The sequence below is a fragment of the Notolepis coatsorum genome (assembly GCF_963971535.1).
Source record: "Notolepis coatsorum genome assembly, chromosome: 10".
Taxonomy (NCBI): domain Eukaryota; kingdom Metazoa; phylum Chordata; class Actinopteri; order Aulopiformes; family Paralepididae; genus Notolepis; species Notolepis coatsorum.
The window spans coordinates 31,012,786-31,032,679 of record NC_140174.1 but is presented as its reverse complement, the minus strand read 5'-3'; the positions used below and the strand labels follow the sequence as shown (position 1 = coordinate 31,032,679).

Below are 19,894 nucleotides of genomic sequence, written 5' to 3'. Positions count from 1 at the left end.
TGGATTATGTCATATCGTTGAATGGTAGGTCTTCTGCTATCAGCCAAGCATTCAATCAAGATCCAGCACATTTACTACAGTGTTAAAAGAGCGTAATAAGAATATACAACAAATGGGGGAAATGTGTAAATGACAATAATGACAACAACAACAACTATGGTGTAAACAAATGTAAATTATGTCTGAAATGCCTAAAATGTCTGTCTTTTTACAGCCTCCTCCAGCCATCACAGACAAACAGCTGGACGAGAGAGAGCACACAGTGGATGAATGGAAAGGTAGGAACCTTCTCTCCTCTCCCGTTATCTTCTCTCCTCTTCTCTCTTTTCGTCATCTCCTCTTCTCTCTTTTCATCCTCTCCTCTTCTCTCTTTTCATCCTCTTCTCCCCTCGCCCCTCTTCTCCACTCATCTCCTCTCTTCTCCCCTCTCCTCTCCTCTCTTCTATCTTCTCCCGTTCTCTCCTCTTCTCCCCTCTGCTTTCCTCTCCTTTCCTCCCCTCTTCTCCTCTCCCGTTCTCCCCTCTCCTCTCCTCTCCCGTTCTCTCCTCTCCCGTTCTCTTCTCTCTCCTTCTCCCCTCCCCTCTCCTCTCCTCTCCTTTCGTCTCCTGTTCTCTTCTCTCCTCATCTCTTCTCTTCTTCCCTCTCCTCTTCTCCTCTCCTCTCCTCTCCTCTCCTCTCCTCTCCCGTTCTCTCCTCTCCTCTCTCCTTCTCCCCTCTCCTCTCCTTTCGTCTCCTGTTCTCTTCTCTCCTCATCTCTTCTCTTCTCTCCTCTCCTCTCCTCTCCCGTTCTCTCCTCTCCCGTTCTCTTCTCTTCTTCTCCCCTCTCCTTTCCTCTCCTCTCTCAGATATTGCTCTTCGAAGAGTTGTCAGGAGCACTGGTCGTCATGCGTTGCGTTGCGTGTCCTTGTACTTAACAGTCTTATAGTCTGTAGGACATTTCATCTCCAGCCTTAGAGAGGAGAGCCTGTTTCCTCCTGTGTCTAATCCATCTGGATCCATAACTCCACGTGCAACGTGCTGCACGAACCCGGCCTGCCTCTGCCGCACGGAGGCTACAGACACACGTGCTGCTGGTCTCTCTTCTTCCACACAGCCTGAAACGAGTCACGATACACAACTATGTCCATCTGTAAACAGGAAGGTAAAAACTGCGTAGATAAAAACTATTAACCGTCTCACCGACGTGTTTCCGTCACGCCTTCAGTAGGCGGCGATGATTATGGTAGTTCAGCTTCAATCTGTCATTTATTTCACCTATTTATTTAATAGTTTTTGGCCGTGTGCACATGGATTCTTGAAGGGTTTTGACTTGTAGATGGAAAATAGAAGCCCTTTCTAACTTCCGGCCATACTGAAATAGTACTTTAATATATGAAATGTTTTTGTATTAAAGTCATTTTAATTTGATTTAAATTGGATTTAAAGTACAGCCGCCAGTTCACTGTCGCTATGTTTAATTTTTTTGCTAGTATTGTTGTGAAATTGGTATTCAATTTAGCTGGTTCTTAAGTGGTAGCATCGGACGGTCACGCGTGCACGCACTCGCGGCACGTTGTGCTCGTCTTCCGGCTCGGGGCTGCATTTTTCACCGATCATCCAATACACTGTTCAAAAGTTTAATTTGCCGCCTTTCCATCGCCACCACACTCAACCAATTGCGTGCTTCGGGTCTCGAGTTACAAGACGATATATATCCGGCGAGCGTCATTTGACAGGCGCTCCGTCAAATAGGTTTTTTCTTCTGGGCGTCTGTGTCTTTTCTCGATTGTTCCCATTGAGGACATCCCCCCCTGCTCTACGGCCGCCAGACCACACGGTGACGGCAGGAACATCCAGGGTGTCCGCGGGACCTTAAAAAGTCTTAAAAAGTCTTAAATTCAACTATCAACTATTAAGGCCTTAATTTGTCTTAAAATGTCTTAAATCCGACTTTCGGAGGTCTTAAAAACATGCCATGTCATCTTATGTTTCATTGTGAAATCTGGGGGTTAACTATTATTAACGGGAGATAAAGTCAGGCTTTTTTTTCTCTTTCACGCAAACGGTACGCAGTGGGGCGGAACCAATTTATGGTCCTTAATGTGTGTCGCCGTCGGGAGCTATTTCAGAACACCGGAGCATAGGTAACACGTTATTCAAGCCGTAGCGATAACGCTGACGTTTAGTTTCGTTTAATTGATTTGTATTTATTTGCACTCGTTAATTTAACATGGGAAAGTGCAAATTTAATGAGAACTGGCTCGAAAACCCTCTGTTTGCACCGTGGTTGGTCCCAGTGAAAGTACGAGGCCCGCTGCAAACTCCGCAAAAAGGATTTTAAACTGGGAACGATGGGAATAAAAGCAGTCGAGTCACACATGCACAGCGCTAAGCATGTTACATCTGCAAAAACCCGCCTGCAGACAACTTCAATATCAAATTTCTTTTCGACGCCGTCCACATCAACTGCTCAGGGACAGGTAGGTCTACCACCAATTACATCTGCACCTGTCCGGGTAACGTTCGGCTCCACGCCAACCCTTGAAGCTGAGGTACTGTGGGTTCTAAATACGGTCGCAAAGCATCAGTCCTACAATGGAAATGAGGGACTAGGAGAGGTGTTTCAAGCGATGTTCCCTGACTCTGTTAGGATCTATGCGTAACAGTACTGTATATTTGCATATCATGTATGTCACAAATGTAACGGTAATATATACCTGTATGTCATGTATATCCCTATGCCATAAATGTCATGTATGTTGTGCATGTCATAAATGTCACTATGAATTGAAAATGGGGGACCCTGATGTAAACAAGACAAACGTCTTTCTCTGGTCTGCATCCCCTTATTATTGTGTGTATTGAGCTGTACTGTATTGTACCCATTCTGAAATCTGTTAAATAAAGTATTCATTCAACCAAACCACAAAAACAAAACAACTGGATGAATGAAAACTTTATTTAACAGATTGCAGAATGTGTACAATACAGTACAGCTCAATACACACAATAATAAGGGGATGCAGACCAGAGAAAGACGTTTGTCTTGTTTACATCAGGGTCCCCCATTTTCAATTCATATTGACATACACAACATAGAATAGATAGAATAGAAATACTTTTATTATCCCGTGGGAAATTTGACACTGCAAATCGCTCAACATTTAAACATTTAGACAGGACAGGTCACGAATTAGAATAATAACACAAATCAATCAAGTTGCCTAGGATAAGAGTAGAGTAAAATAGAATAAAAATGAAATAAAATATACAGAAATAAATACAGTAAAAACATACATGACATAGTACTGTTCTGTTACCCAGAGATCATAACAGAACATATTATATATATATGATGGGGATGAGACTGTACATTAGGAGGAGGGGGGGGGGGGTTGGACATTTACGGTGGCCAGTTTCGAATTGCAGCCTCCCGTAGGTGCTCTTTTTTTTTGTTTTACTTTATTTTTTAGCGTTTATCGCTATTCTGGTCAAGCATGACCGACAGTTGTAGGGTGAAACGGGAGAGAGAGCAGGGGGAGACATTCGGCAAATGACGGCGAGTCCGGGAATCGAACTCGGAGTCAACCAGATCCGTGACGCAGCACGGAGTCCCGCGACGCAGCGCGGTAACATGGTGTGCTACTGGAGCACCCCCCGTAGGTGCTCTTTAAGAGCGGTTTTGAATGTGGGCAGGGGTAAAGTGGGTTTTAGGAGTGAGGTTAAGCAGTAGTCTGACCAGTTTGTTTTGTGATGTTTGTAATCTTGTTTTTAGTGCCTTTGAGGTGCTTTGGTACCATGAGGTGCAGGCATAGTCGTAGTACCCTTGAATGAGTGTACTGAGAGTACCCATGATTTTTGCCATTTTGTTATCGTGAAATTGGTATTAAATTTAATTCTGAGTGGCATTAAAAAGTCTTAAAAAGCCTTAAATCTGACTGGGCTAAACCTGCAGATACCCTGACATCACCTAACTCATCCAAACATGAGGGCCAGCATCCTCTGGTCGGTGGTCATCGTGACAAAACAACAATATAGTACAATGACAAATAGCTAATAAAAAGCAAAGGGGCAAATTGCTAAGCCAGACAATGGAAATAAATAACAGAAATACAATAAAATGCAAAGGCGCAAATCGTGGTTCTAGACAGTAAAATAACAAATACATGGCGTTAATCAAAAGCAACAACGCTAGTCAACAACAGTGGTTAGGTGGCTGGCGATAGCTACACTGTTGCTAGTCTGTCATACAATGGTGGTTAGTGATGATAGCTACACTGTTGCTAGTCTGTCATACAATGGTGGTTAGCGATAGCTACATTGTTGCTAGTCTGTCATACAATGGTGGTTAGTGATAGCTACATTGTTGCTAGTCTGTCATACAATGGTGGTTAGCGATAGCTACACTGTTGCTAGTCTGTCATACAATGGTGGTTAGCGATAGCTACACTGTTGCTAGTCTGTCATACAATGGTGGTTAGTGATAGCTACATTGTTGCTAGTCTGTCATACAATGGTGGTTAGTGATGATAGCTACACTGTTGCTAGTCTGTCATACAATGGTGGTTAGTGATGATAGCTACATTCTTGCTAGTCTGTCATACAACAGTGGTCAGGTGGTTGGTGCTACACTGTTGCCATAGATACAAAACTCACAAGCGCTTCATCCCAGCGCTCCCCAGCGCCCTGCCAGTGCTTTTCTGCCAGTAGAAAACTCTATACGGACACAAGCCCTTGGGATGTTTTAGTGCACGTATCTCTTCAGAGGTTCACGAGTGTTTAACCACCAACAAACGTTTCAGTGCACGAGCCATTCTGCAGCGTGCACGCTCCTCCACCAAACCACACAGATCCAACTGATACCACATTCTGTCTCCAGGGTCTCGGTTTCCAGGAGGTTATTCCGCCTGTTATCAGTTGTCGAGGTCAAGGTCAGATGTATTTATGTAGCAAATTTTTTAAAACAACCGAGGTTGACCAAAATGCTGCACAATTCAAAGTACAAAAGTACTGTAAATACAATACTAATAGAAATACAACACAAGGAAGGTGCAGAATTTACACTAACAGAAATAGTACTGTAAACGGTACTACACATACAACAATCTAATATGTACGTAAACCACTCCACAGCTTGGGGGCAGCCACCCCAAAGGCTCGGTCACCTTTTAGATTTGAGCCTAGATTTTGGAACATCCAGAAGCAACTGGTTTGACGACTTTAGTGCTCTAGCTGTGAGAGGAGTTCGACTAGGCACTCAGGGGCCGGACCGTTTAAGACCTTAAATACAAACATCAGGGTCTTAAAAATGAATCCTGAAAACTGACGGGAGGAAGCCAGTGTATATAATGAGTTCTGTCATACATTTCTCCTGTGCTGGCACGGCGCTGACGACGAGCAGTGTGGAGACGGTAGACTGACGGTAGACTGACGCAGGTGCGATTAACAATGACTTCGTCTTCGCACCTCGTCACAGCCCCAGTTAGCCGGTGTCATGGAGGAGATATGTACCTCCTCCTCAGCGCTGCAAGAGATAATAACAACAACAACAACAACAGGGGATTCACTCCTTGGGTGAGACCTGCTGTTTCCTTCTATTGGGCTGCAGCCTCCTGTTTTAGCTCCCCACGTCACGCACACAAGCACACACACACACACGTACACACATACACGTACACACACATACACGTACACACACGCACACACACACACACACACGTACACATACACGTCACACGCACACACACACACACACACACACACACACACACACACACACACACACACACACACACACACACACACACACACACACACACACTCTTACAGGCTTTAGCTGGAGAATGTGTCTCCCTTCTCTCTCTCTTGTCAATCTTTCTGTCTCATTCTCTATCTGTATGACTCTCTCTCTCTCCGTCAATATGTCCGTCTCTCATCCCTCCCTCCCTTGTGTCAATCAGTCTATTCTCTTTGTCTCGTAGAGTTGGACACTGTGCTCTGTATTGACATGGTCCTGTCGCCGCCCTGCGAGGTCTCCCACATTTCTCCTCTCTCGCTCTCTCTGTCTCTCTCTGTCTCTCTCTCTCTCTATGTCTCTCTCTCTCTCGGTCTCTCTCTCTCTCTCTCTCTCTCGCTCTGTATCTCTCTCTCTCTCTCTCTCTCTCTCTCACTCTCTGTGTCTCTCTCCCTCTCTCTCTCTCCTCTCTCTCTCTCTCTCTCTCTCTCTCTCTCTCTCTCTCTCTCTCCTCTCTCTCTCTCTCTCTCTCTCTCTCTCTCTCTCTCTCTCTCTCACACAGAGCAAACAAACGCAGCCACAATGTAGAACAAATAGTCTTATTATATTATGTTCGGCAGTAGTGTGTCATGATGATACCAAAATCTTGACTTCGATACCGATACCAGCCTAAGTATCACGATACCTGTTCTAAAACGATACCCGGACAAAAACCTAAAATATCAGGACATAATGCAGTATAATATTAGATGACAGAACATGGAACTTTCTTAATAAATTATTATTATACTAGTGTTGACACGCCCACTACACAAAGCTGGCGCTCTCTAACTAGTACGCTGGTAGTAGTAGTAAGAGTAGGATATGTACAGATATAGATATAGTAAAGGACTATGTACAGGCAGGTGAGGATAGGTATATATGCAGTGATGACAAAGTAACGCTAGCGGACAACATATATCATAACATTAGCCACTCTTCCTTTGGAACGAGATCCTGTGGAGTTGCTATAGTCGCGAAACGGAAGTTGAATATTGAATTGCAGGAAGTATGGTCTGATACAGATGGTCTGATAACCATAGCTAAAATTGTATACAGGAACAGGAAAATAGCGTTGGTAGCGGCATATGCCCCAAATCTTTACGAGGCTAACACGCTACACTTACCAGAACAATGTTAAACTTTCCTGAATACTCATTTATAATTGGCGTGGATTTTAATGCCATTTGGGATCCCGGGATGGATAAATCTTATCCCACCTTTTCCAATGATCAGAAAAATTCATCTAATGCATTAAAGGATTGGTCTAAGAATACAGGTGTAAATGACCTATGGCGATCACTCAACCCAACGACCCGAAAGTACTCTTGTCGATCTGCAAGACACAACACATTCTCCAGAATAGATTATGTTTTTGCATCCCCTAGACTATTTGATAACTATGATGTGGAAATGGTACCCAATGCACTATCAGATCACTGTTATTTACTCCTAAAGGGATAATTTGGTATACTGTCATCCCGAGCCCCAAGATGGCGATTTAACTCGATATTGCTGAAAAACAAGGAATTCATTACACAATTCAAAGAAGCTCTTGTTGAATTCCTGCTGGAGAATGCGCAATCGGTACAGGACCTCAGAATATTATGGATGTCGGTAAAGGGATTTATCAAGGATTTCACCGGGGTCTTTTCCTCCAAAATACGCAAGAATCGTTGTTCAAAACTGGCAGAGCTGGAAACGCTTTACTCTACGTTATTTTCCTCTTTACAATACAACTACTCTGTTCGATTGGAATCTCAAATTAATGTGTTAAAAAAAGAGATTAATGCCATTTTAAAACAACAATCTGAAGTTCAAATACGTAGCACAAGACAACAGTATTACTTTCATGGTTCTAAACCAAGTCACCTACTAGCTATGCAGATACGAGCCAACGCAAAATTTGCAGATATCCCTACTATTAAGGCACAGCAAGGACTTGTTACAGACCCTAAAAAAATCAACGAGACATTCAAAAAGTTTTACTCCAACTTGTACAAATCAGAAATGGCCTTCGATCAAAACAAAATGGACATATATCTTAATCAAATTAACCTTCCTAAACTATCAGAGGATGACGCTAAACAGTTAGAAACACCCATCACACTAGATGAACTTAGGGAGGCCATATCTGAAATGCAAAGTGGTAAGGCTCCTGGAAGGGACGGTATCCCACCAGAAATGTACCTCTCATGCTGGGATGTAATTGGACCCCTATTACTTAATATGATTTTATACTCGATCAAGGAGGGGAATTTCCATAAGATCGACAATATTGCACTCATAAACAGTCCTCCTTAAAAAAGACAAAGACCCCACCGATTGCGGTAGTTATAGACCCTTGAGCCTCCTCGGAACCGATATCAAGCTGTATTCCAAGGTATTAGTCATCAGACTTCAAAAGCATATGACGTCTTTAGTTCATCCTGATCAGACTGGCTTCATAAGAGGCCGCTTGATCACGGATAATATAAGACTGTTATTACATGTGCTAGATGCCAGCAAGGATGACACCCCACCTATAGCGATGCTGTCCCTGGATGCGATGAAAGCCTTTGATAGGTTGGAATGGTCTTATTTATGGGCAGTACTAGAAAGGATGGGGTTAGGAAAAGGATTCATTGATATGATAAAAGTATTATACAAAGACCCATCGGCCATGATTACAACAGGTATAATCACCTCTGAAATCTTTCCGGTATCGCGCTCTTCCAGACAGGGTTGCCCTCTTAGTCCCGGACAATATATCATTAAGAAACAAGAAACAATATATAAGACAATCCCAATCCATAGAACCAATCGCAATTAAGGGCACACAACATATTAGTTTATATGCGGACGACGTAATATTGTTCATGCAAAACCCTAACACCTCAATGCCTCATCTTCTCAAGTTGATTGATGACTTTGGCAATCTATCGGGATTTAGGATAAATTGGCCAAAGTCGGCCTTCCTTCCACTTAATGCCCCTGCAAAGAATATACTCCTTCCAGAAAAAATACCAATGGTTAAACACTTCAGATGTTTAGGAGTTGAGGTATTCCCTACTATAAGCCAAACGGTGAAGTACAATTACACAAAATTCCAAGATAAGATCAAATACGACTTTGACAGGTGGTCCAAACTTAAAAACTCAGTACAGGCACGAGTATCAATAGTTAAGATGGATGTTTTACCTAGAATCAACTTCATTAGCTCAATGTTACCGTTACCCCCTCCTGATGGTTACTGGAAAAAATTACACTCCACCGCATATACATTTATTTGGAATAACAAACCTCCACGAATAAAAAGATCAACCACACAGAGAAACAAAGCCGACGGAGGTTTGGCATTTCCAGACTTTTACCACTATTTTAAAGCATACTCTTTAAGACCACTGACAACCTGGTTTGACTCCCAAGCATCTGTATCCTGGAGAAACTTAGAAGAAAATATAGTAGCACCACATAGACTGCAGGACATAGTATACACCATATTATCAATTAAGCAATGCAAATTGAAATTTGGCCCCCTTATTACACATGTGATCCGGATATGGCGTGAAACACACAAAAAATATTCTAACCAACATAAATGGCATAGCCATACTCCCCTATTCAATAACAATGCACTCCTTATTGGAAAACGACCTATAAGATACCCCAAATGGGAAAAGCAGGGCATACACACATTGGGAGATGTTTTCAACAAACTGGGTTTTTGTAGCTATCAAGATATACATAAAAAATTTAACCTCACCAGTTCCACATATTATTTTTACGCACAGTTATTGGATTGTTTGAAGGCTCATGGAGTCCCATTAAAGATACCAATTGAGCACCACAGATATCACAAATTCTTCTATGAAAGAGAGACATCGAGAGGCTTCGTATATGATTTTTATCATCACTTACTAACGTCTTTGTATGGAATCCTCCCCCTAGACTCAGTCTGGAGGAGGGATATACCAGACTTGGAAATAGATTTTGATTGGCAAGAAGTCTGGGCAAACGTTCGAATTGCGTCACGTAACCCGGACCATCAACAAATTAATCTTAATTATATTCATAGGACATACCTGACTCCTATAAGATTGAACAGAATGGGACTTAAACAAGATTCCCTATGTTCCTTATGTACAAATGGAGATGAGGGTACATTTATGCACATGTATTGGGATTGCCCACCGGTTAAGATATTCTGGGAAGAAGTGTCCCAGCAACTATCAGAATTCTTATTTCTGAACATACCTGTACATCCCTCTGTATTGCTGTTGAATGATGTTTTTCAGTTTGCAGCCTCTATACAGCTAAAGAGACTAGTTTTATCCGGTCTCACAGCTGCTAAAAAGCTGATAGCATCACGATGGTTTCAACCGGATAAAATGTGCCGGAAGGTATGGGTTCTTACCTATCTCGATGTGATTTATCTAGAAATATCTACAGCAAGAATTTTAGGTGTCAGTGAAACCAACATTGCAATCTGGTTAGAAGTGGCGGAGAGAATAAAAGCTAGTATATGAATTGTAGTGCCTGGTTAGAAACGAATGAAAATGGATCCAAGTGGGGGTCCGGGGGGGGTGAGCGAGCAAGAGCATATGTATGTATGTTATTAGATAGCAAGTATTAGGTATATATCTCGTAAACTACATTTATAATGATTCAAATGGTGATTTCATTGTGTGTCTAATTTGATGTTATGTTTAAAAAAAAAAAAAAAAAAAAAAATATATATATATATATATATATATATATATATATATATATATATATATATATAAAAAAATATGCGGTGATGATCAGGGCTATAATCCTGTAGTCCCAATTTGGCTCGAGTTACATTGACTTTGAACTAGTGAGGGAACAGAAGGACCAGAATGAAGAAACTCTGTCGAATTGAAAAGCTGTCAATTTAAAAACGGTCTTGTCTGAATCGGAACAAGAAAATGATTAAACTTCACAATGACCCTGCCGTGTTATTAGAGTGTCTCTATTCGCCGTCACTGTGGGGACATCTTTAAAAAGGGAGGGGTGGAGATCTGGGAGACAGCCTACTATACACAACCATTACCCGAGTGTGGTTGACAAGTGTGGTTGACAAGTTGGCTTTCTTCTCTGCCAGCTTGTTTATTATAATTGTAATGATTTTACAAACGTCAATGCTGTATTCGTCACCTGAATTGAGCAATAAACGTTTCATGTTCTGAATATCCACAATGAGAATATGAAGGAGAATATTGAGTGGAGAAAGAAGATATCTGACACAGTGACCAGAGAGAACGATATCTGACACAGAGACCAGAGAGAACGATATCTGACACAGAGACCAGAGAGAACGATATCTGACACAGAGACCAGATATCTGACACAGAGACCAGAGAGAACGATATCTGACACAGAGACCAGATATCTGACACAGAGACCAGAGAGAACGATATCTGACACAGAGACCAGATATCTGACACGGAGACCAGAGAGAACGATATCTGACACAGAGACCAGAGAGAACGATATCTGACACAGAGACCAGATATCTGACACAGAGACCAGAGAGAACGATATCTGACACAGAGACCAGATATCTGACACAGAGACCAGAGAGAACGATATCTGACACAGAGACCAGATATCTGACACAGAGACCAGAGAGAACGATATCTGACACAGAGACCAGATATCTGACACAGAGACCAGAGAGAACGATATCTGACACAGAGACCAGAGAGAACGATATCTGACAGAGAGACCAGATATCTGACACAGAGACCAGAGAGAACGATATCTGACACGGAGACGTCACCAGAGAGAACGATATCTGACACGGAGACCAGATATCTGACACAGAGACCAGATATCTGACACAGAGACCAGAGAGAACGATATCTGACACAGAGACCAGGCAGTGGGTGTGGCATGGGGGGGGGGGGGGGGGGGGGAACGAGACCCCGACAAGGAAAGAACGACGGCTCATTCTCTCAGAGAAAAAGAGAAACCGCTAAAACCTTGCCCTGTGCTTTCACCGGTGTATTCCTCTGACCAAAACAAACACCTCCGTGACCAACACCTTCTTTTCCAAAAACGTCTCGCGTGTGTTTTCATGAGAAAACATAGTTGGGAGACCAGACGGATTTGCCTGGTGGAAGATCACGTGTAAACCCCTCGTCGCTGATCAGTCATGTGAAACCACAATGACTTCAAGATCCATGACGACAAGACCGAAGGTTGTGTTGTGTGAACAGCATAGCGCTCCGTCTGAATTTTAAAGTTGTGTATTGTGTAGGCGCCATCAACCACAGCAGAATTCTCTCTCACTCTCGCTCTCTCTCACTCTCTCACTCTCTCTCTCTCTCTCACTCTCACTCTCGCTCTCGGCTGCTGGACTCCGTGTCTGCGATGCATCGGCAAGTCACCCGGGTCACGTCTTGGAACAAATCACACATGGTGATCGAGCGGCGATGTGCACACGCCGAGTGGACACCGAGCGGCCTCTGATCTGGGCTAAATCAGGGCTATAATCATGTAGTTTGACCTTGGCTTAACTGAACCTAACGTGTGTGTGGTTTGCCTTCCAGGGTTGATATACAAGGAGGTTTATGACTGGGAGGAGAGGACGAAGAACGGTGTTATCAGAGGTCAGCCGGCATCTCTAGGTTAGTGGAATCTCCTGTGTGTGTGTGTGTGTGTGTGTGGGAGGTTCGCTCCACCATCGTACCCATCATGCACCGTGCTCGTCTCTCTCCATGTGCACCTTCTGACAGGAGGCGTCTCCTCTGTTTCTCATAGCACAGGTGCAGCAGTGAGCCGCGGCCCCCAGCACCCCCCCTCCTCCTCCCCCTCCGCATCCGTCAACGACGCCTCCTCCATGTCCGCCGACCCCGCCCTGACCGACACCGACAGCAGCCTGGAGACCGCCGCCACCGCGGCCAGCGGGCCCCTGGGCTGCTGCAGATGACTATCACCACCCGCGCCACTTCCTGCTCCGGGCCCCCCCCCCGGTCGGATGACCCGAGGCCCCGGCGTCTTCACGCCCCCTTCTGCTTGTCTTCAGTGGCGTAGCGTTTAGGCCAGTTTCTTCACTCTAGCTGTTTGATAAATGTTTTTTTTTTTTTTTTAAAGGACACATTTTTATTTTTTTTCTTCTTTTTATAGATTTTCTTTTGACTCTGGAGTCCAGGCTGTAATTTATTGTGGCGTATCTTAATTTTCTTTCTTTTTATTTTCTTTTTAAACCTAAGACGAGAACTTTTATTATTTCCCTGTGTTGTGGTTTGTATGAACCGACAAGTGAGAATTTAAAGAAATATCTTTTTTTTAAAGAAGAAAAAAATATCTTTCAATGTGATTTTCTTTTTTTTTCTTTTTAAAAATCATCATTTTACTTCAAAGCTACTGCTATTACAACTTGCCATATCAATGTAGATTGAGTTTGTACAGATTTTACGGTAAATATATATTTTTTTCTTTCAATATGAGTTTCGCAGTGAGCCATTTGAAACATAATTTAACTGACAAACATAAGGACCTTAGTACACCCCTAGCGAGATCACCTGACCTATTGTAATCTCAGAGGGAATGGATTCTGTTTGAAATGCATTCGACCCGATCAGTTTGTTTCGAATTGAAATCCTTTTAGTTTTATTTGTATAAAATGAACTGTTATTCGTGAGTCATTACTTCCTTGTAAAAAGTTTCACGTTTATGAAAGCTTTATATTTTGCTCTTTTTTTCATTTCCTGTTTAGTTTTTTGTTTTAAGATTATTTTCCAAAAAAGAAAAAGAAAAAAAATAAGCTTTTAGATTTCCAAACAATTTCCCCGCCTATTGATATGATATGAGACTCTTTATTTCTTTTTTGCCAGATGTCCTTAATTTTTTATTTTTTTGCCTTTTTATTTTAGGGGTAAGTTATGTGATTGAAATGGTGCATATAGGTCCAGAAAGAACCAGAAAGAAAGCTTTTTTTTTTTTTAATGATAACTTCCTTCATTTTGTTTTGAAAGTGTATATAGTTCTTCCCCTTCTCTATGCCGGGCCGTGATGGTGTCGTACTGACGGTTGACTGAAGACCAGGTCACACGATACGTTTTCCTCGAAGCTCCTCCACGTCTTCTCGTCACGGGGCAAGTTTTTGCGAGGGTCGCTCGAGGTATTGTCGAAGCGGTCGAGTCTGGGATAACGGTATGCTTTGAGGGAGAGAGCTTTTTGAACTTATGTGAAATTGTGGTTCGGCGAAGGTTTAAGTCGGAATGTCCTGGAGTCTCGTCTGGAGGTGGGATGTAGAGGAAGGGAGCGTGAAAGTGTGAATATTTGGCGTTTTCGGAAGTGTAGAAGTTGTTGCAGCCTGACGGAGCAGTATGCGTTCTGCTTCCTACCATGAGATCCTGCTATTAGTAATGTATCACAATGTATTTTTGTGATTTATTTTTTATGCCAGTTTGCAGTATGTCTAATTGCGAAATTTGGAAAATATCGGTGACCTTTATTATAATTTATTATTTTAAAGAAATTTGCCCTTTGCTTTACATACTTGCATGTGTTTATGCACTGAATTAAGACATTAAACGGACCCTTGAATCTTAGTACATCAGAAAAAGCGACGGGATCGCCCCCTTAAATCAAAATGAATCGGTGCAAAATGATTCTTGGACTGTATGCAATAATGGTGTCCTTTTTTTTGCCCGTTTTTGATTTAGCTGTTTAGAGAGGAAAAGTGCCTGTTGTTTGTCGAGCGTTCCTTCCTGAGTACCTGGGAAGGAAAAGTGCTGCGTGGAGTTTTTTTTAGTGTCTGGAGAAAAGCAACAGTAGTTTCCACATCAAAGTTAATCACGTGAGGCAGTTGTTATCAAAAAAAAATATGTATTGTATATTTTTCTACTGTTTTTGGTTTTGAACCTTAAGTTGGAGACTGTAGTCCTTTGGGCGGTATACAATGATGATGATTATGATGATAATGATGATGATGTCAAATGTATACTTTGACACGCTTTCTCACGTTTGGTAGTGTGTGGGGGGGGGGGGGTGTCATGAAAGGAGGGGCAGTTTTTAATCTAGGTTTTTCATCAAAGTGAAATGTTTCCTTACACTGACGACAACTCGAGTCGTAGGTTTTAACGGTTTCGCAGCTTTATAAATTTTTTTGCGTGATTAAAACGTGTTGATTGTAAGAGGGCAAAGCGAACACGATATCCCTCTTTTTTTTTTACTTAAATTACTCTAATATCAAACCAAATTGTTTTGAATAAACTATGGCTGTAATGTAGATGTCATGCAGTGGCTCTGTAGAGCACACATAAATGTGTGATGGACACTGACGGTGGAAGGGCAATGAAGCCTACGCTTGTCTAAAGAAAATGTTTAATATTGTAGGTGACTGGCTTTTCCTTGGACCTTTCTGACCTTCCTTATGGATGGTGTTGGAAAGGAAAACAAAGTTACAAGGATTTTAGACAATTCAGCTCTAGTTCTGGTTCTGTGCTCTGCTCTGGCTGGTTCTGTGCTCTGCTCTAGTTCTGGTGCTATGCTCTGGTTCTGCACTCTGCTCTGGTTCTGTGCTCTGCTCTATTTCTGCGCTCTGCTCTAGTTTTAGTTCATTCTGCGCTCTGCTCTAGTTATAGTTCTGCGCTCTGCTCTAGTTATAGTTATGCGCTCTGGTCTAGTTATAGTTCTATTTCTGCGCTCTGGTCTAATTCTAGTTATGCGCTCTGCTCTAGGTCTAGTTATAGTTATGCGCTCTGGTCTAGTTATAGTTATGCGCTAGTTATAGTTCTGGTTCTGTTCTAGGTCTAGTTCTAGTTCTGCTCTAGGTCTAGTTATAGTTATGCGCTCTGCTCTAGTTATAGTTCTGCGCTCTGCTCTAGTTATAGTTATGCGCTCTGCTCTAGTTATAGTTCTAGTTCTGCGCTCTGCTCTAGGTCTAGTTATAGTTCTAGTTCTGCGCTCTGCTCTAGGTCTAGTTATACTTCTAGTTCTGCGTTCTGCTCGAAGTCTAGTTTTAGTTCTGGTTCTGCTCTAGTTCTGCGCTCTGCTCTAGTTCTAGTCCTGCGCAGGGCTTCATTCATCACACGTTAACATGTCAGGCTAAACAGAATCTGTGCCTCTTGGGTTACACAAGAGTCTAGTAGCCTACATACAGTATCGACTGGTGAGTTATCTCGTCAGCTCAACTTGAAATCAAACTCCGCCCCACTTTTGTTTCAGTTAGCATATTTTTTATTACGGAAATTGCACAGAACAGTGTTTGTAAGCGGGGGGAAAACAACCTCCTAATTGATCTAGCAAGATGTGTATCGGGTCACATGCATCTCCATTGTGCTCCTCAGCTTTGACATCAAGGCGAATGTTGAGTGTTGAAGTTGAGACGGGTGATAATTGCGGCTTAGCTTCTGGAGTGTTAGCTAGGGAAGGAGCAGGGAGAGAGGGGTGTAGATATCATAACACACAGCCAACGGTATGTATCCATTTGTCATAGTTGCTGAGACTATACATACAAATAGAATCAATCGGATAAGTAAAAAAACAAAAAAAAACGTGTTATTTTAAGTGCTCTTAATTTTCTTAGCCCAACATTTACATTTTAGGGACATAATTGGAGTTCTATAGAGTTTCTGTTGCTTATTCTTTATTATAATTTCTTTTTTATATATAAATTGCTTTTCTTTAACTTTTTTTCCTGCATCTCTAAAAAGAAAATGGTAATGATAAGTTAAGTAGGCTTTGATGAACTACCTCACACTAAATTTCTACCAGTTCTTGGACATACTTAGTTGCCCGCTGAATTAGCTATCGGAGACGTGTGAATAACAGATTCCATTATTTATTTATTTGAAAGTGTACTATTGTCAATTTTAGGAGACTTCTAGTTTTGTACATTATGTATACTTCACCTAGAAGTAAGAGAATTGTTATATGTTTTTTTTTTTTTTTTTTTTTTTTTTAACAGTTCATGTGCAATACCTTCGGCAAATTGTGCTAGTGGTAATTGATGGGCCTAGCCATGTTAGATGTCTGTCCTCTGAAGGTAGAGAAGATGTTTGGTACTGTCAATCCATGTTTTCCTTTTTTCTTTTATGAATTAGATGATTTTCTCTCCGTGACTTGTTTATAGTCATAATGTTATGTAATCAGTCTTATACCTTATACCTTTTTCCAAATCCGCAGCCAGAGGCGGGACACGCAGAGACGCGGGGAGTTCTGTGTGTCGTGCGTGACTGCCTGCAGATTTTTTATTCGGTTTTATGAGGTTAAGGCCAAATAATGTTAATAAACAAACAAACAAATGAACGAAGAAAAAAAAAGATAAGTAAACGCCTAAAACAAACTCATTATATGTACAGTGCTGGTTTGTAATGTTTGCTAGTGAATCCAGCCATGCAAGTAGTTTTAAGAATTCCTGGCTCTGCGTGTTCCCAAACACCGCAACCAATGAAGAAGTGCACTACTATGATACATGCACTGGGATCCGACGATGCCAACTCTAAAAGAAAAATAAAGATAAAAAAAAATTAAAAAGAAAGGAAAAAAAACATGTACTGCAAATAAAAGAAATACAATTTGAATCCTGTTTTTTTCTCTTCTGTGACCTTTTCTTTTTCCTGACATCATCTACAGAGAGGTGAAGTACCTCCCCCTTCCACCCAGATCGCCCCTGCGACCCTATTTCAGTAAAAGAATATGAAAGGTAGTCGGGCTGCTCGATTATGGCAGAAATTACAAGCACGGTTATTTTGATTGATATTGAAATCAGGATGATTAAACACGGACGATTACTCATTGATTTGAGAACATATGATGACGACATCATTTTTATTTTTTACCTTTCTTGTCTACCAAAGGCTGCCTTTCTGTCGTCTTCTACAAGTTACCAAAGATGTTTAAAAATAACTGGAGCAACGCTACAACAACATGAGCTGAAACTACTGTTTGGGCTTGAGGGGGGGGCAGAGTTGCTGTGAAGGAAGAGTGTGCTACATTTACATTAAAAGACTAAATGCGAGCAACACGGCATGCAGCACAATAATCGTTTTATATCTATGATCTTGTTTTCATGATCGTGGGAAGCCAAAATCATAATTTTTATTAAAAACTCAATGAATCGCCCAGCCCTAAACGGTAGTCGGCGCCAAGAGACAAGTATTTTTTTTTAATCTGAATTACACGTATGATGTTTGTCCATTTAAACGTGTAACGGTCTGCTGGCTAACGTTACAGCATCAAAAGCTATCTATAGCACTGGCTAACGTTAGCTAACTTGCGAGTTGATTGCCTTTCTTGACTTTTTTTAACCAAACATTTCCTCAAGAGTTCTGGGAATTCTAGAATGCATGATGCCACTTCATTCGTTTCAGCTCTCAAAATTAAAATCCGCCAGTGTGATTCTACACACTGCAAATGTGTAATTTTTGGGGGGGATGCAGGGGTCGCCCTCAATATTGAGAAGAGGTAAACTTGTCCCCCTCAAAAAATATAGCTAATAGGAAAGACAACCCCCTCCACAAAAGAGGTAAAAAAAAGAATGGGTCAAAACAAATATCCTTCTTACCTGTAACTATTAACTCACTTGCCTTCAGTCAGTGGCTTCTGGCTAGCCTTGCAATGAAGTATTTGACGCTCAAAATCTCCTGGGGGATGACCGCCAGACCCCCTGCTTAAGGTGTCCCACTGTTGAAACCAAGCCTATGCCCGTGTTTAAGGGTCTTCGCTGTTTGAAGTTGAAAGTCTTTCTGGGGTCTCAACTGATTACCTTTATTTCCATAGATTGCCATTCATTACAATTGTGTAAACCCTTAATAAATAAGCACCATAGCTCCTTTAGTAGACAGAGGAAACACCAAGGAAACTATAAAAGAAGGAAGGGTCATGTCACTGGGTAACACGTGAACGCACCTTGGTGCCAACTGTGGAAGCGTTCAGTTCGGCCAACATTTTTCCATTTCAAGCTGTTTTGTGCTGGGCTCCGCCCATAAGCGCTTTGAGTGACAGTCACCCACAGTCTGCGACTGGCAGACAGAGAGAGAGATTGAAAGATTGAGGGGGATACTAATTAATTTCACCACGGGGGGCATAATCCCACGGGACAATGCATTGGTAACTTGTTTCAAATGACAATATATACCCCTGTGAATATTATTGCACGGATCGGAATATGGGCGTGCACAAAGATATTTTGACGATATGCGAGTGCTCCCGACTGTGGGGGAGAAGCTCCATCCCCGCGCGCACAGACTCCCGCACGGTCGGGAGGTTGTGTGTGTCCCTCTCTATCTCTCTCTCTCGCTCGCTCGTTCTCTGCTGTCTGTCGGCACCCGCGCACACTCGCTCTGTTGAGCGAATTGTTGATTGTGGGCGGTGACTACAACCAGTGCCTTACTCACGTCAGCAAAACAGTAAAATCAGAATGGCTTAGTTGAGTGAGGGAGGATCTCGTGAACTCGAGACTAGACTGATGAGTCAAAATGAGAATTAGAGAAACAGACCCCATTGATATAAACCCCCAATATAGGAAACAATGCTAAACACTGGAAAAGGCCATTTATAAGGCACAGGACCTTTAAATTTAATGGATCAGCCATCTCCTCGTGTCATTTACAGGTCAGGTTATGGCCTTGGCTTGGATGTCAGAATCATCAGCAATTTTTTACTTTGTTAACTAGCTAATGTTTCATATATTTGTTAATTGGTATATTTCCTCAGTATATTTAGAATTTTAATACAGGCTTCAGTAGAACTGACCAAAGTCTGACACCAAGGAGAGCATAGAACGCTGGTATTCTGACATGACGACCCTTTCTTCTTTTATAGATTCCTTGGGAAACACTTGGGATATGTGACACATTTCTCTAGTTGGGCAGTCATTGATTGACTGCAATAGACACGTCCCTAGAATTGACCTATCTCAAATCCTGGCCACCATTCTTGATCCTCCAATCATAGCTGGGCGGGGTTTGATTGGTCCATTGACTACTCATTTGCAGTCAATCAAATACCCTTCAAAGGGCAAAATCCCCTGAAAAGCGCTACCATGTAAACAAAGGCATATAAACAAAGGCAATCAAATCAACATTTGTTAACACGGTTCTGTATAAAAATGAAAAAAAAATAAAATAAAAAAATATACAGTCACATTAACTGAAATCACATCTTCACAATGCTTTGCCCCTT

General features: G+C 41.9%; 1 protein-coding gene across 2 annotated transcripts in view; it reads left to right on the top strand.

Moving 5' to 3' along the window:
- LOC311236148 (mitogen-activated protein kinase 8) overlaps window positions 1-12,927 on the top strand; it is a 64,101-nt gene extending 51,174 nt beyond the window's left edge. Inside the window, exons 11-13 of one of the 2 annotated variants that reach the window (XM_084323772.1) lie at window positions 215-278; window positions 12,310-12,391; window positions 12,521-12,927. In XM_084323772.1, the coding sequence (XP_084179898.1) occupies window positions 215-278; window positions 12,310-12,391; window positions 12,521-12,689 (315 nt within the window). In that variant the 3' untranslated portion in view covers window positions 12,690-12,927. The remainder of the gene's footprint in view (window positions 1-214; window positions 279-12,309; window positions 12,392-12,520) is intronic. The other variant, XM_084323771.1, reaches the window with a different exon arrangement.
- Window positions 12,928-19,894: the final 6,967 nt, after the last annotated feature.